Genomic DNA, 15,022 nt, shown 5'->3' with positions numbered 1-15,022 from the left:
CTTGATCAGAGTCATCATAAGTCAAAAACAACTAGAAGGCACACAACAACAACAACTCCTATGCATACATCAGATATTTATAACACTAATATCCAAGATGTATTTCTGAACTTAATGAATTTTGCCATTTTCATGATAGGGGCATACCTGGAGAGGGTTTTTTGTGCCTTAAAATATACACCACTGCAGTATTCAGTATTTTCAATGTTGAATAAATATTATATCCACATATACTGTTAGTCCTTTTTCTGCCCTAATATTTTTGTTGATGTCGGCCTTCAAGTAATTTCTGAACTATGGCAACCCTAAGGTGAACCTATTACAGAGTTTTCTCAGGCTGAGAGTGTGTGACTTGTCCAATATCATCCAGCAGGTCTCCATGGCTGAGCAGGGATTCAAATCCTGGTTTCCAGAGTTTCAGTCCAATTCTCAAACCACATCACAGTGGCTCCCTCTACACTAATAGTACACTTTATTTTGTTTATTGCAAAATGTGTTTTCCCCCTACTTCTCAGATGACAAAACCAGGGTATAAGTGTTTAGCTGGCACAAAAAGTTTGCAGCTCTCTCTTTATAATATGTTATATTCACAATTTACAGTACTTCCAAAAATGGCATGCTTTCATATTTTTAAATTTCCTAAATATGCCAAGCAGATCAACTGAATATGGTAATTTCTTACCTATGAACAAAACATTTCATTGGCTAAAGCAGTACAATATTTTTGAGTTTGACTGCAAATAAGTATTGTGTATATGTCAATTTCCTCCACATTTCCAGGGCGGTTTTGCTTGTCTGAAACTCCCTGCCCCCATTTTTCAGTGGCTTCAAAATTTCTAGAAATTTTACATCTTCATCCACAGGTTCAAGCCCAAGAACTGACTGGGAGGCTAATTGCGTTAAAGCAAACTGTCCTTAATAACATGGTTTTTATCAGTATTTACAATATAATTCTACCCTTTCTCCAGTGAACTCAAGGCAACGTACACTGCTCTCCTCCTTCACACTTTATCTTTCACACAACTCTTTGAGGTAGCTCTGATTAAGAGACCATCAGAAGTTAAACTAACATGTTAAATGGAACAAGGACACAATAAAGGGAACTAGCATGTATGATATTAACAAGAGTAATATATTTGAGTCTTGGGATCCTAGGCAGCAATTCGGCCATTCTTGTTAACCACAGCATAATAAAGGGAAATATGTACAAATATATGGCCAAAGATTTCGCAGCTGTAGTTGAATGAGATCTGTATATGTCTGGAAGATGAAGCTTCATCAACTGGTAGGAGATGTGAATACTCAGTCACCTATTTGGATAGATGCTACCAAGAAACCAGTGTGTCTTTATATTGCCCTGGGTAACAGATGTGAAATGTGGTAAAAGGACTGATACTCCTAACTTCCTCGAGCATAAAGTGAGTAGAAACTGAAGGATTTGACTTATTCAGCAGCAAAACAAAGAGCATTAAAAAATTGAGAAATTTTGAATCTGGGCCATATACACAATGATAAGCAGAGGGACACTTAGCTGCTTTCAGAACTCTTAAACTCATATTTTTAGACAAAAACTCAATACATCACTATGAGGCGAGGCTGAGGTGCTCTGGGCAGGCCTTTTCTCTAAGAGGAAGTGAACAGGAAGTTCTGGGTCACTTTTTGTTGTAAGATAGGTCTCTCTTGGGTTTGAAATAGCCTGGAGGACCAAAATCATGGAAAATTGTCTCCACACCCCAGAGGTAAAATTAAGGTAGCCCTCTGAGATCTACTGGGGTCAACACAGGCTCCTAACCTGGTATCTTCCCACTCCTAGGACTCTCCAATAATCCTCCTGCAAAAGCAGGAGTGCTGCAAGAAACAGCAGCTGTGCTGGACAAAAAGAATAATTTTGGGCCGGCTGCACCAAACCTTCACTAGAATTCAGTCAATAGGAGAAAATTAGGAAATGAATGGGCTTTCCAAGGAAACAAAAACGAGTGAGTTGTGTTCCAAGACTGCTCTGCTAGAAAAGCAGGGGAATTAAGCATTCCCTGAAGTGGCAGAAAGACTGGTCTTTAGGTAACTGCAACAACAGAGCATCTGGTGTGCATGTTGGTGGGCATCATTTGTAAGAAGAAATTCTACTATGTTTCAATTGGTCCATGGGTTGTTGTCTCTGGCAATGAGAGCAAGGTATCTCTGGATCATAAGATGCATGAAAGACACACAGCAAATCTCTGCACCCTTGCTAAATGTGCTCTGTCCTGCTTGTTAATAAATGCCATCTTATTTGGAGACTGGAATATCTGTATGGAAATTATTTTGCATTGCTCTATATGACACTGCCTCAATGGTAACCGTTAGAAGTATATAATCCACTGTGGTCCTTAAAGAAGGAAATTACAAGGATGGAAAAACTGCTGAACTGAATTATATTCACAAATTCTAATCCATCAACAAAGCCAATGACTTCATGACATGCTATATTAATACAAGAAACCTAGCTACTCTACATATAACAAAAGGAATCTTCTCAGAGAGTTTTGAATCCTGTATCGTATTACACAGTCCTTTGAAAATTTAAGGATAAGGGTCATGATTTCCATCTTTCTGAGTTCCATTACAGTCCATCCCATTCCAACAACTGTGTTAATACCATTTACAGTATACCTGAGCATTTATCACTTTGTACTGCATCCAAAGTGGGTCTATTTCCACAAAAGCTTATGTGAAAATAAAATCTAGTTAAGGTCCTGACACACCTTCTCCTTCTCCCTCCCCTTCCCCTCCCTTCCTCCTTTCCCCCCTCCACTTCCTTGCAAACAGTGAAACAAGGAACCAGTAAGAATGGAACCAATAGATGGGAGAGTATTGAACCAAATCATATAGCTCCATTTAATGGCAATTAAGATTCAAGTAATGTATTGCCACACAGAGAAGAAACCGAAGGTCACTAACAAACATTGGGGCACTATTATGTGGGATTCTTCTTGGAGGAATTACAGCCTTTTTGATACAAGACTGGCACTGGTCAGAGCTGTGGTTATCAAAACCATGGGAACACTGCTGTTGTTCCACTTTGGGACCTAAAAGACCCAGCCAGCATGATCAATAGTGAGGCTAACCAGAACAGTTTCCCTGGTTAAGAACTACTCTTCTGAAGTGAAGAGCTATAACTGCTGTTGTCTGGTCAGCTTTATGAACCTGCTAGGGAGTAGGAAACCCATCTGCCAAAAGGAGTTGCGGTACTATGGGCAAGATAGTATGAGAACTTCTGGGATCCCAGGCCAGTCATCCAGGACACAGAATCATGTTTTTCTAGTAAGTTGTCAGTTTTAGCATTAGAATGTCTGCTTCAAATAGAAGGGCCAAACTGTGATGCCTCCCTTGACAGTTCATCATCATCAGAAGACAAACTAGGCTTACCTTTGGAGAAGCCACATCAGACACCTGATAGCCAGCCAAATCCCCAATTCAGCAGGTTGGGTCCAGTGCAGGAAGAGAAGTTGGAGGTGACACCCCCCCCCCCCAAGTCCCAGAGAAAGGTGGAGGCTTGGGCATCTGGTTCAGAGCATCTCCTGCAATCAAGGCATCAGAAGGAGCACAGTTGTGTAATGTTCTCCCTCATAACTGCCGGGGATCTAGGTGTTGGCTGAACAGGCTGCATGTATAAGGAAGTTGCAGCCACCAGCTACCTTGCTCAGTACAACTTTTAGTCTTCCTCTTGATAACTTAGCTTGTGCAACTGTGTTTATTGGATTTATGATAAAGGACTGCTTAAGGACTGGGCAACTGGATCTTTGGAAACCTGACACAGATTTACAATCCCTGGACAGCTTGAGGACTTGGCTACCATGACTCCCTGGAAACATGACTCAGACTTACAGTTTTCTTAACCCGGGGCTGTTTTGACACTGGATACCTCTTGCTTCCAAAGCTTATTGGCTTGGGAGATCTGAATCTTGTCTGAGGTTTAGAGCAGCCCACAAACCTCCTAAAGAACTGCTACTTAAAATGCTGGACTGGTGCCAATCCACAAGCCATGAGCTGCTGGTTTACAATGAGTTTCAAGAAAAGAAAGAAAAAGTTGTAGCCCGGAAATATAAATAAAGATTTTATTTTATTATTATCATTTTCTCCTAGAGGAAATGTTGATAAGCTAACAGGGTTGCATGTTTGCAACTCAGATGGCAAGGGCTGCCAAACAGCAGAATCTCCTGCCAAAAATGTCTAACCATCTGCCTTCGCTGGTTGTTTAGAATGGGATCTTTTCTGACCCTCAGTCCAAGAGGCCTCTACCACAATGGAATTTAGTAGAGAGTGGGCAAACAGGAAATACACCCCCTCTTGTTGGGTTTTGTACAGATGATCTAGATAACAAGAAATTGGAGGAACAGAAGCTGGCTTAACTCATGACTGTGATCAGAACTTTCAAAGTTGTCAACAGGGGGATAGCAGCTGGTTGGTGTTGAAGTGTCTAACACAGGGGTAGGCAACCTGCGGCCCGCGGGCCGGATGTGGCCCGGCGAGGCCTTGGGACCGGCCCCAGCCCAGTCCTGCCGCCAATTGCCGCCGGGGCCTTTGGAGGGCAATTATGTATAGAAGCCTCAGAAACATGCATTTATATTAACATTTTTTAAAAAATCAGCAAATTTTTTCGCGTGTCCTCCATTTTTTTTAAAAAAAGTGTCTTCCATTTGAAAATTTTGTCCTACATTTGTCCTAGTTTATTTATATATTTCATTTCTTAAAAAATTATTTAATTATTTATTTTTTGGCTTCGGCCCCCCAGTTGTCTGAAGGACAGCAACCCGGCCCCCGGCTCAAAAAGATTGCCTACCCCTGGTCTAACATTTGGAAGACATGGTCAGACTCAGGGACAAGTGGACTCATCATATCCAGATCAAGAGATTTCACCATACAGAAGAAAATATCTGCAAATAATCTTAAATCCTCAGGCAGACAAAGAGGATTGATATCTTCCACAGCTGCTGTAGATGAGGATGTGCGATACCAGGTGTTGTTGAAGATCTGGTCTCTGATCCACAATCATTATCTAAAGAATCAGGTGAAACATTCTCTTTGGGAAATCGACAGATCAGTGGTGTGTTGAAGTTGTAGCAATGGTAGTAGTAAGTATAGATGATGGAGGAGTGGAAGATGAAAGCACTGTGACAGCAGAAGGTAATGATGAGCATGGAATGATGCTGGAGATCAGAGCAGTAAGAATGGTTGATGTTACCAAAGAAGTCAAAGGTACTGTGACTAGAGGAGGAGAGAGAGAGGCCCTGGATAAGGTGGCCATAGTTCTAGGCAATGGAGACAGAGGGTTGGTGATGTGACAATGGTGACTGATGCCTTCGTGGAGGGGATGGATGCACAGGTGAAGAATGCCAAAGCGAACACTAGGGTAGGTAATTTTTGCACTGCAAAACTAGTACCCAAGATTGTGATTGTGAGGTCTAAAATAAGAAATGCAGATGGAACAGTTCACAATGCTATTATAAGTTGTTTTTAAAGTTGGTGTCAGTGCTAGGGAAGACATCCCCAAAGGAGACAGCACCAATATGAACAGGAATATTGTTACTGAAAAGGGAGTCACATCTGGAATAATCAACACCTTGCCATCAAAGTGGTAGATGCTCCAGAAATGGCAGGGACAATCATCAGTAGACCTCTTAGAAGTAACTGCAAATTTTTTTAGTCTTTCATATGGCAGCAGAGAAGACTGACTATGGCCATTGCCAAATCAACATTCTACTGATCATAATAACTCTTCTCATGATAACCATACGGATTTCAGCTTCTCCTGGTCGTCACTGTGAGAGAGTATGAAATCTTCAGATTCTCCCCAGCCTCTTCTGGTTTCTTTTTTTTTATTATCCTCTGCAATAATCTCAACAGCCATTCTGTTCTTAGCTACTGCTCCCAAATGAATAACCAAACTGCAGTTCATAGTTCATCAGTCAGATTTTAAATAAGTAGCATTTAATCACTTCACTATAATTTAAAAACTAAGGAGTGATCATGGAATATTCACTGTACAAGCAATCCAGTTCCATCTTTAGCAATACCAGTTCCATCGCTTATAATGCAGAAACCACTTTCATACAACTAGTTCAAAACCTACAAAAGTTTCATTTTAGTAGCTATTTGTCATCCTAATGTTTCAACACTGTAACCCTCTCTGGTCTGAGTCCCCCCAAAAAAGTTCTCTATCATTTTACAATTCTAAAAAAGTTCCTATTTTCAACATGAAAAGGCCACTGCATCAGTCACAGAAAGTCACTGATCTCTGTGCTTCCATGAAAATGCATATAACCTATTTGATTGACCATTTTCTCCCATACAGACCTGCCTGTGTTTTGAGATCTGCTGGGAAGGCTCTTGTCACACCAATCTCACCACTACATCTGGTGAGAACATACAAGAGGGCTTTCTCAATGGATACCCCCATACTCTAGAATTCTTTCCAGACAAGTTAGACTGGCACCCTTCCTACTCTTTTTCTGCAAGACAGGTGAAGACCTTTCTGTTTTGAAGGCTTTTGAGGACTGATCATACAAGGCCTGTCCTGCCTAAACAATGTGCTGACTTTCTATTGTTTTTTTCTTTTTTGTTATGCTATTGTGTATTTTATGATTTAATTTTTAATTGGTTTTAATTTTCTGATAGTTTAATTTCTTTTTTAAATTTTGTATTCTGTGAATTTTAACTACTTTTTAAAATCTGCTGTAAGAATCCTGAACTGGGGAAGAGGCAGGATAATAATAACAACAACCACACACACACAAACATGAGTTTAAGCCCATGTTATTGTAAATGTATCTCAAATTTCCACCTCCCCTTTTCCTGCCCATAACCCAAAATATCTGACTGTTTATTACGAACAGAGTCCAAAACATTCTTGCAGATATGGTTCTTAAAAATTATATAGTCCTTCCTGCTACAGAGGAATATTTCACACATAACAGTGGATAGCAGAACATTTATTATAACATGAATTTTCTATTTAACGTGTAAGCTATCATTTCAGCTGCCTTACATACATGCTGACAGTGATCTGTGAGATTGTACTACATATTCTATACTATATATACTAAAAAACCCTTAAGCTTTAGTGAGACTGGGTTTTTTTATAAAATCTAAGAATGCCATTAACAGCCTGACCAAGAAAAGATTTTCTTATTATTTCACAACTCTTTCTAATTATCTTGATAAATCTAGGAACTGTAACCAAGGGGCAGGACAGACTGCCCCAAAAGAGCAGCCTGCTGGCAGCCTTTTTCCTACTGGAGGGACGCCGCAGCCGCCAGACCACGCAGTGCCCATCTGGAGTAAAAAGAACCCGGAAAAATGGGTTCTTTTTATGCCGCTGGGTGTATGTAATGAGTGCGCTGCGCAGCAACATGTGGACGCTGCGCATCGCTTATGTCAAAATGTTGGTGTCTGTATGGACAGAATGCCACCATTATTACGCCACCGACATGCACTAGGGTTGGGGACCGTGCAAGTGGTGCACAGTCCCTAACCCTAAAATCAGCACCAACACGGCACATTTGGCTTGTCTGTTCTGGCCGGTCTGTAAAAAAAAAAAATTCTTGATAGAACACAAGACATTCAGATGAAATTGGCAAGAGCTTGGAATTGGAATCTATATTTTACGAATCACACAAAGGCAAGTAAAGCTTGCAATAAAGCCACATGTTCCAGGTTTATCATTTCATACTAGAAATGCTTTATTTGCATTATGACTATTTATTGTGAAGAATGAGCATAAACTATTCTAATTAAATAAAACTACTGCAAAACTCTAGAGTATTTAGGAATCTTTATTACAGATATAGCAATAAAATTAAATATTTTGTAGAATTGGTTATGGAGCAGAATAAACAAGTCCAATTAAATTATAATGCTTAAATATTATGCAAGGAACTATGCAACAAAGTATACGTATATAGGACAGATCCTACCTCCCCATACTTCATAAATTATTTTTATACTTCATACATATTTTTGACAATGTTCTTGATGTTTTGCTAACTTGTAATATATTTTACTGTACTTTTAAAATCTAATATGGAAGGTCTGAAAAGTAATCTGCAACAAATTACTCTCCTCACCACTCACAGAAAAGAATTATATATCTGGTATTATCTTCATTAAAACAAAAACAAAAACACCACATTTCCTATATATAATAATACAGCAATCACACAATTCGCCACTTACCTGTATGCAATAGTTGACCTGTTAAATGCTCCCAAGTAATAAAAAACCTAACACAATTTCTACACACTCGGATGCTATCTTATGTGGCTGCCCAAAACATTAAAATTAAGGGGTCATTCCCACTGGCAGAATGAATCGCTTCCTGATTCATTCTTGCCCCAGTTTGGAAAGTGATTTCAAAAGATCCCTTGTTTCCATTGTGAAATGGCAGTGCTGCTTCAATATCCCCCATCAATCATCTGACGTAAGCCCAGCTTGGAAATTTTTTTTGGGGGGGTTGGAGGCTGAGAAAGTGTGACCTGAGATAGTGTGATGAGGAAGGGTCAGAGTGGCGCGATGGGGAGGAAGAGGAAGAAGGAGGCAGGAGGAAGAGGACGGCAATGGAGCAAGGCAAGGCGGGGGGGAGAGGAGGAGGAGGAGGACGGAGGCAAGGACAGGCATGGGGCTTGGAGGCCGGGGGAGGGAATAGAGAAGAGGAGGAAGGAGGCAAGGCTGGGAACGGGACTTGATGGCCGGGGGGAGGGTCAATGCCACGGCAGGAAGGGAGCGCTGAGGCCGGGGAAGAGAGCAAGGCGGGAGACACACACACACACACACACACACACACACATATATATATATCGATAGACTTGTTTAGCAGCTACTTGCCTTTGTGGGAGTTGCTTGACCAATCTATCAATTTTTCGAATATTTTTTTTAAAGGACTCATAAAGGCAGCACTGGGTGTGTGTGTGACATCTCTGGGAAGGGATGGTAAACACACACCCCTCTGCCATTTGTCCCTCCCCTCAGAAAGAATAGATTCTGATCTGGTGTTCCTACTTATTGGACATGCTTCAGAATTGATTCTTCTGAAAAGAACCTTTTTCAAATTGCTATCAAGAAAACCCATGTTTTTTGCATTTGCCTCACTTTATTCCAACTGGAATCGATCCAATGAGGACGATAATCGATTTCCAATGGGAACTTGGGTCATATAGCCCGAATCATGGTTCGCTTCAAATTGCAGTGGGAACAACCCCTAAGATTGGCATCCTGTACATCTCTATGTTCACAAGTGGAAATTCATTTCTTGGGTCCTCAGATTATATTTGAGATGGAAATACAAATGGACCTTGTGTCTACATGCTTCCCCACTATTTTTTCCCAGTGTTAATAATATTTTGAAGGGGAAGTTAATGTCTGACTTAAAGATGAAAAAAAGATAGTGTGAGAAAGAAACCATTGGAAAATGCAGTCAGGGACATGTGCCTTGAAATAAGCATGGGTTCCTTCCTGATTAATTTCTTCCTACATGAACTGAGCTGCTCCCACCCCAGATACAATCTCCCAAACTTTTAACTGTCTTCTGTTCTTAAGTGTTAGTAAATCTTTAAAGGGCAGAAGAGAGAGTATACATGTATGGACATGTATCCACCATAGAATTGTACTGGGTTTCCTTGTTATAATTCCACTGGCAGCAGATTTCACTTTGCCTTCTGACCTTTAAATTCCTATTTACCCCACTGAAAATATAGAAACTAGGCTTCAAATGCATGCCAGGTTTAAATTGTGATATTTATAGCAGCTTTACTAGATAATGCCACTTTCCCAGAACATATATTCTATACTATATAGAATTCTTAACTTATCAAAGACACTTGTTGGGGAACATGCAACAGGACAAACCAAGTTTTCAAATTAATAAATCTAACTCACTTTATTTTCTCCACTGCACCCACTGTTGTTATCATTATCTTCACCCTCACCCTCCTCCTCCTCCTCCTCCTCCTCCTCTTCTTCCTCTTCAGGTAGTGGTACAGTGCCATCATAGCCATAAAGGCTAAGAAGCTCATGAATTGGCATATCACCTTCCTAAAAAGAATTAAAACAGGAAATTATAATAATTCCACCAAATTTTTATCAGTGTTGTAATCTGCATGTTGACTAATGCTCCCCCCAACCCTGGAAAGCAGATGTCAACCTATGTCCTTTGACTCAAGTATACCTGTTTTCTATCTAAAACAGAGCAAAGAAAAGAGGAGTCATTGATGCAGTTTGTTACGGCAGCAGCACAGCAATCTGTGCTTCAAGGTCTAAAAGAAGTATGAAGGAACAATAATTCCTTGTGGTATATTTCCTACCATGCATAGTCTCTCCCTTCGCTTTAAATTGTAATGTTACTCTGCAAACAAATGGCAACAAATACTTGAAGGAAAGCTTACAAATGGTAGAAGGTATCTTCTGAATGAAATAACTGTATCTATTTTTCATCACGCAAAGATATATCTGTAAAATCACATGTAAGTATTTTGGGAAGGGGGGGAAACTAAGTTCATAATTTTACACAAAAATATTCCTGTGGTTAAAGCAGGGATAAATTATATCTGCTATAAAGATTTATTTTAATATTTTCCACTGAGACCAGCAGTGCGTTACATATTTGATTTGGTCACAAATATGTTAACATCCTCTACCCTGCTCACCCTGACACCAATAAATACGTCTTTTTCTAAAAAATTACAATTGATGACTGCAGAGATGCACTAACAGAAGTTAGCAAAAAAAAAAATCAAGAAGAATGAAACAAGTGAAAGGAAACTGATAGCAGTGTTTTTCAATTCTTCGTGATTGGTAAGGTTTGTATATGTGGATTAATATGATAATGGTTTAAGGTTTTTCAAACCTTGGAGTGATGCTTTCAGAATATCATAAAATAAGTGTATCAGATGAACCAACTATTTATCATGTGCGTTGAATAACCTAATATGCAAATTACATTAAAGACATGCAAGCATATGGAAATTAAACAGCATGTCAGCCCTAAAATATATCACGGGCTACTCTCAATATTGAACAAACCATCCATGGACTATAGTATTCAGAAAGAGGCAGCTATATTGTCCATTCTATAACTGCCACCCCCTCCCCCTGGATTCTTCTGACCTTCACCATCATGTCTTGTATGAACATCTTGTCATTTGATTGGTATGTAGTATTACACCATGAAGGAATTAGGACATGTGAAGAGACACATATTTCTCTGCTGCCATTTGCTACATACCAAAAAATATGAGGGAAGATGTCTGATAAATTAGATACTGTACCTACTGCCTAGCAGAAGGACCTGTTATTTTTCATGAACTTGGGGATGTTCCCATTGGTCCCATTCCCCAACCAGGTTTGTCAATCCATTACTTTGATTTCAAGAAGTAAAGGATTTCTTATCATCACAGGAAATCATTAACAAAGAAATTAAAGGCAATTTTAACATTCAGTTCAACTGACCAAAAGTAATGAATTTTTTCAAATGTACACCTCTGTCTCAAGCATTTGCCAGTCAAACTGGTTTTTACCTCATTCCTCCTGACATAACATGGCTTTCTAAAAACCTGAAATCTATATCAAAATCCATAAAGCTATATGAAGATAAAAGTTCAAAATTATGCTAAGGGAAGGAACTTAATGTATTTGCATCAAATGACTTATTTAGAAATATTTATGGTAAGTATCCTCTGAACTGTATACTAGAAATACACACTATAAAACTTTTCATATCCCCTAATTTTATTTTCTGTAAAAAACTAAAAATACAAAGAGAGAGCACAAGAATCTTGTAAGATTCAATAAAGTGCCATAAAGAATCTCTCTTGCAGTATGTGAACTGGGACCCTGGCACGCTAGACATGAATCCTAACTCTGAAGGGCCTGTTTCAGATTTTGGGTGATAGAACTGATGGTCCACCTATTGCCACATAACATTTTACATGTTTTTCTATCGAGACAGATGATTCAACAGGTACTAAGCAATCTTACTGTGTATTTTATCCTGCCTTCCACTGACACTTTTAAGTGCCACCACTCATGAGTTGCAGCCATGAGTGAATGATAATAACATCAACACAGAAATGCAAACAGAGAGAAAGAGAGAGAGAAGAAAATGTACTGATCTGTATATTATAGAGCAATGCTCATATTACGTAATTCAGGCTGCATGGAGTAGGACTTCCTTGAAGACTTCTCATACTCTTCACGAATGCTATCGTGATGTGATTCTTAAATATAACACTACATATATATATCTCCAACAGTCATTGTAGTGCTTTGAGTGCTGGAATAGGACTTTGGGAGACAAAGGTTCAAATCCACACTCAGCCATGGAAATCCACTAGCTGAACTTGGGCAAGTCATACTTTCTCAGTCTAAGTGAAAGGAAAAGGCAAACCTCCTATAAATAAAATGTGGAAGAAAAGCTGATGACAGAGTAGCCATAAAATGAAGTTAACTTGAAGGTGCGTAAAAACAAATATTAAACTATCACACCATTTCCAAGATTTGCCCATATATTTGCATTAGAATGTAAGTATAGGTTTTGAAATTTGTTTAAAATGTTTTCTAGCATTTACCCTTGTAAGATCTTCTATTTCTGAACTGAAGTTTGTTTCACCTTCCATCATTTCTTCTTCTTCTAGTGTTCGTTCATCATCAAAATCATGAATCAACATGTCAGCTGTTGGGTCAAATTCTTGGTCATCTGATGTTGCAGACCCTCCTAAAATTTGATGAATAATTTTAAGGTTGAGCTTGATCATGAATTTGAGAACATCATTATTAATAATTTAAAATAAAAACTAATACAGAAATGAGAAACTTTTCTGCAAAAGACGCCTTTTTGTATCAGCCAAATAATTATTCAGGTAAAATAAATTACATAAAGTCTATCAGAAATCAAAGACTGATGATATCTGACAATGCAATCCTACACATGGGTATCACATATAGTAGCGTGAATCAAGTCCTTCTAAGTTGAATAGGGCTTACTGCCAGTTAAAGAGTTATAGGATCACAGCGCAAGACTTATGAATACACCCTGTATTATAAATAGATATAATATTAATTCATTTGTCATAAAACCATGCTATAAGCATCTTAGGGCCTATAGGGAAAAAATGATCTTAGGATGCTGCAGCATGCATCCAAAATTTCACCTTAGCAGTGGAGACAGCACATACTCATTTCTGGTGATGGGAAGCAAAGATATTAGAAGTATTTTTCCAAAGTGATCTCACTGTATCATTTTGTATCATTGTTAGTTCACTATACAAGCAGCATTTTCCTCCACCACTAACCTAAGTGCTTGTTCTAAGATCTGTATATATATCTATATAGATAGATATCCTTATCACAGCTCTGCACTGACTAGTTACTGTAGTTTGGATCTTAAGAGCCCCCCCACACACATTGCTGTTCCAAAAGACCCCATAAATCTCAATGGGCATTTGGAGTAGAAACATAATAGAATGGAGGGAAGCAACATCTAGGTGAACAGAAATCTCTTCGAAGTTATTTGGATATAAGCCATCCTCCAGTATTCAACTTAACAAAGGGAACAAAACCAGAAATATTCAATATTCTAATATTTTAGTACCGTATATTCCGGCGTATAAGACGACTGACCATATAAGACGACTCCCAACTTTACAACTTAAAATAGAGTGTTTGAGATATATTCACCGTATAAGATTACCCCTCTCTTCCACGATAAGTCAGAAAGGAGCTGAAGGCACACAACAACAGCAGCAGCAGCAGCAGCGACAGAGGAGACAGACGGGGAGGAGAAAAAAGGAGGAGAAAAAAGAAAAGAAGGAGAAGAGGAGGGAGACTCCACTACACTCTGAGGAAGGAGTGTGTTCCACATTTGAAATAACAGCATACACAACATTATTTCACCCGCCTCAACAACTCCTCCCGCCCTTCCTCTTGGTGCATCTACACTTTAGAATTAATGCAGTTTGACACCACTTTAAGAGCTGCTGCTCCATCCTATTGGAATCTTATGATTTGTAGTTTTATAAGGTCTTTTGCCTTCTCTGCCCAAAGAATGTGTGTGTGGGGGTGCTGCTCCAAACTACAAATCCCAGGGATTCTGTATGGATGGAGCCGTGGCAGTTCAAGTGGCTCCTATTGGAATCAAAGCCCAGGAAGCTTTGTGCCAAATAGAAACGTGTTAGGTTGCAACTGCACTGCAGAAATAATCCAATTTGACACCCCTTTAACTGCCCTGGCTCAGTGCTATGGAATCCTGGGAATTCTAGTTTTCTGAGACATTTAACCTTCTCTCTCAGCAAACTTTGGTGTGACAACAAACTACAATTCCCATGATTTCATAGCACTGGGCCATGGCAGTTAAAACGGTATGAAACTGGATTGTCTCTGGAGTGAAGATGCAGCCTGAGTTGGATCCAAGACACACTGCAGAAATAATCCAGTTTGAGACTGCTTTAACTGCCCTGGCTCAGTGCTAGGGAACCCTGGGAAGTGTAGTTTTGTGAGACATTGAGCCTTCTCTATCAGAAAGAGCTCTGGTGCCACAACAAACTACAATTCCCAGGATTCCCTAGCAATGAGCCAGGAGAGTTAAAGTGGTCACAAACTGGATTATTTCTGCAGTGTGTTTTGGACCTTCGTTATTAAAAATGCTCAAGGTCCAATCCATACTGCAGAAATAATCCAGTTTGAGACCGCTTTAGCTGCCCTGGCTCAGTGCTAGGGAACCCTGGGAATTGTAGTTTTGTGAGAAAGAGCTCTGGTGCCACAATGAACTACGATTCCCATGCATCTGAGGAAGTATGCTTAAGTCTAGGAAAGCTGCCAACTTTTCTTTCAGTGAGTCTCAAAGGTGCTACAAGATCTATCTCTCTATCATCACCATTATAGTTATCATTATTAAATCCAAATGCACCTGCAGAATTGGCAACACTGATATACTATAGACTCATTCTCTGGGGCTGGGATCTGGAAGTGTGGAGGCAATTATTATTATTATTATTAT

General features: G+C 39.4%; 1 protein-coding gene across 2 annotated transcripts in view; it reads right to left on the bottom strand.

Moving 5' to 3' along the window:
- The window catches only part of MIER1 (MIER1 transcriptional regulator), a 39,390-nt gene that overhangs the window by 14,393 nt on the left and 9,975 nt on the right, over positions 1 to 15,022 (bottom strand). Inside the window, exons 3-4 of one of the 2 annotated variants that reach the window (XM_089515394.1) lie at positions 12,597 to 12,742; positions 9,910 to 10,065 (exon numbers count right to left, since the gene is read on the bottom strand). In XM_089515394.1, coding sequence (XP_089371520.1) covers positions 9,910 to 10,065; positions 12,597 to 12,742 — 302 coding nt within the window. The remainder of the gene's footprint in view (positions 1 to 9,909; positions 10,066 to 12,596; positions 12,743 to 15,022) is intronic. The other variant, XM_089515395.1, reaches the window with a different exon arrangement.

The sequence above is a fragment of the Sceloporus occidentalis genome, unplaced genomic scaffold (assembly GCF_023333645.1).
Source record: "Sceloporus occidentalis isolate IW3139 unplaced genomic scaffold, rSceOcc1.0.p SCAF_3, whole genome shotgun sequence".
Lineage (NCBI taxonomy): Eukaryota > Metazoa > Chordata > Lepidosauria > Squamata > Phrynosomatidae > Sceloporus > Sceloporus occidentalis.
Note: the sequence above shows the minus strand (reverse complement) of the source record. Positions and strands in the feature narration are given on the sequence as shown.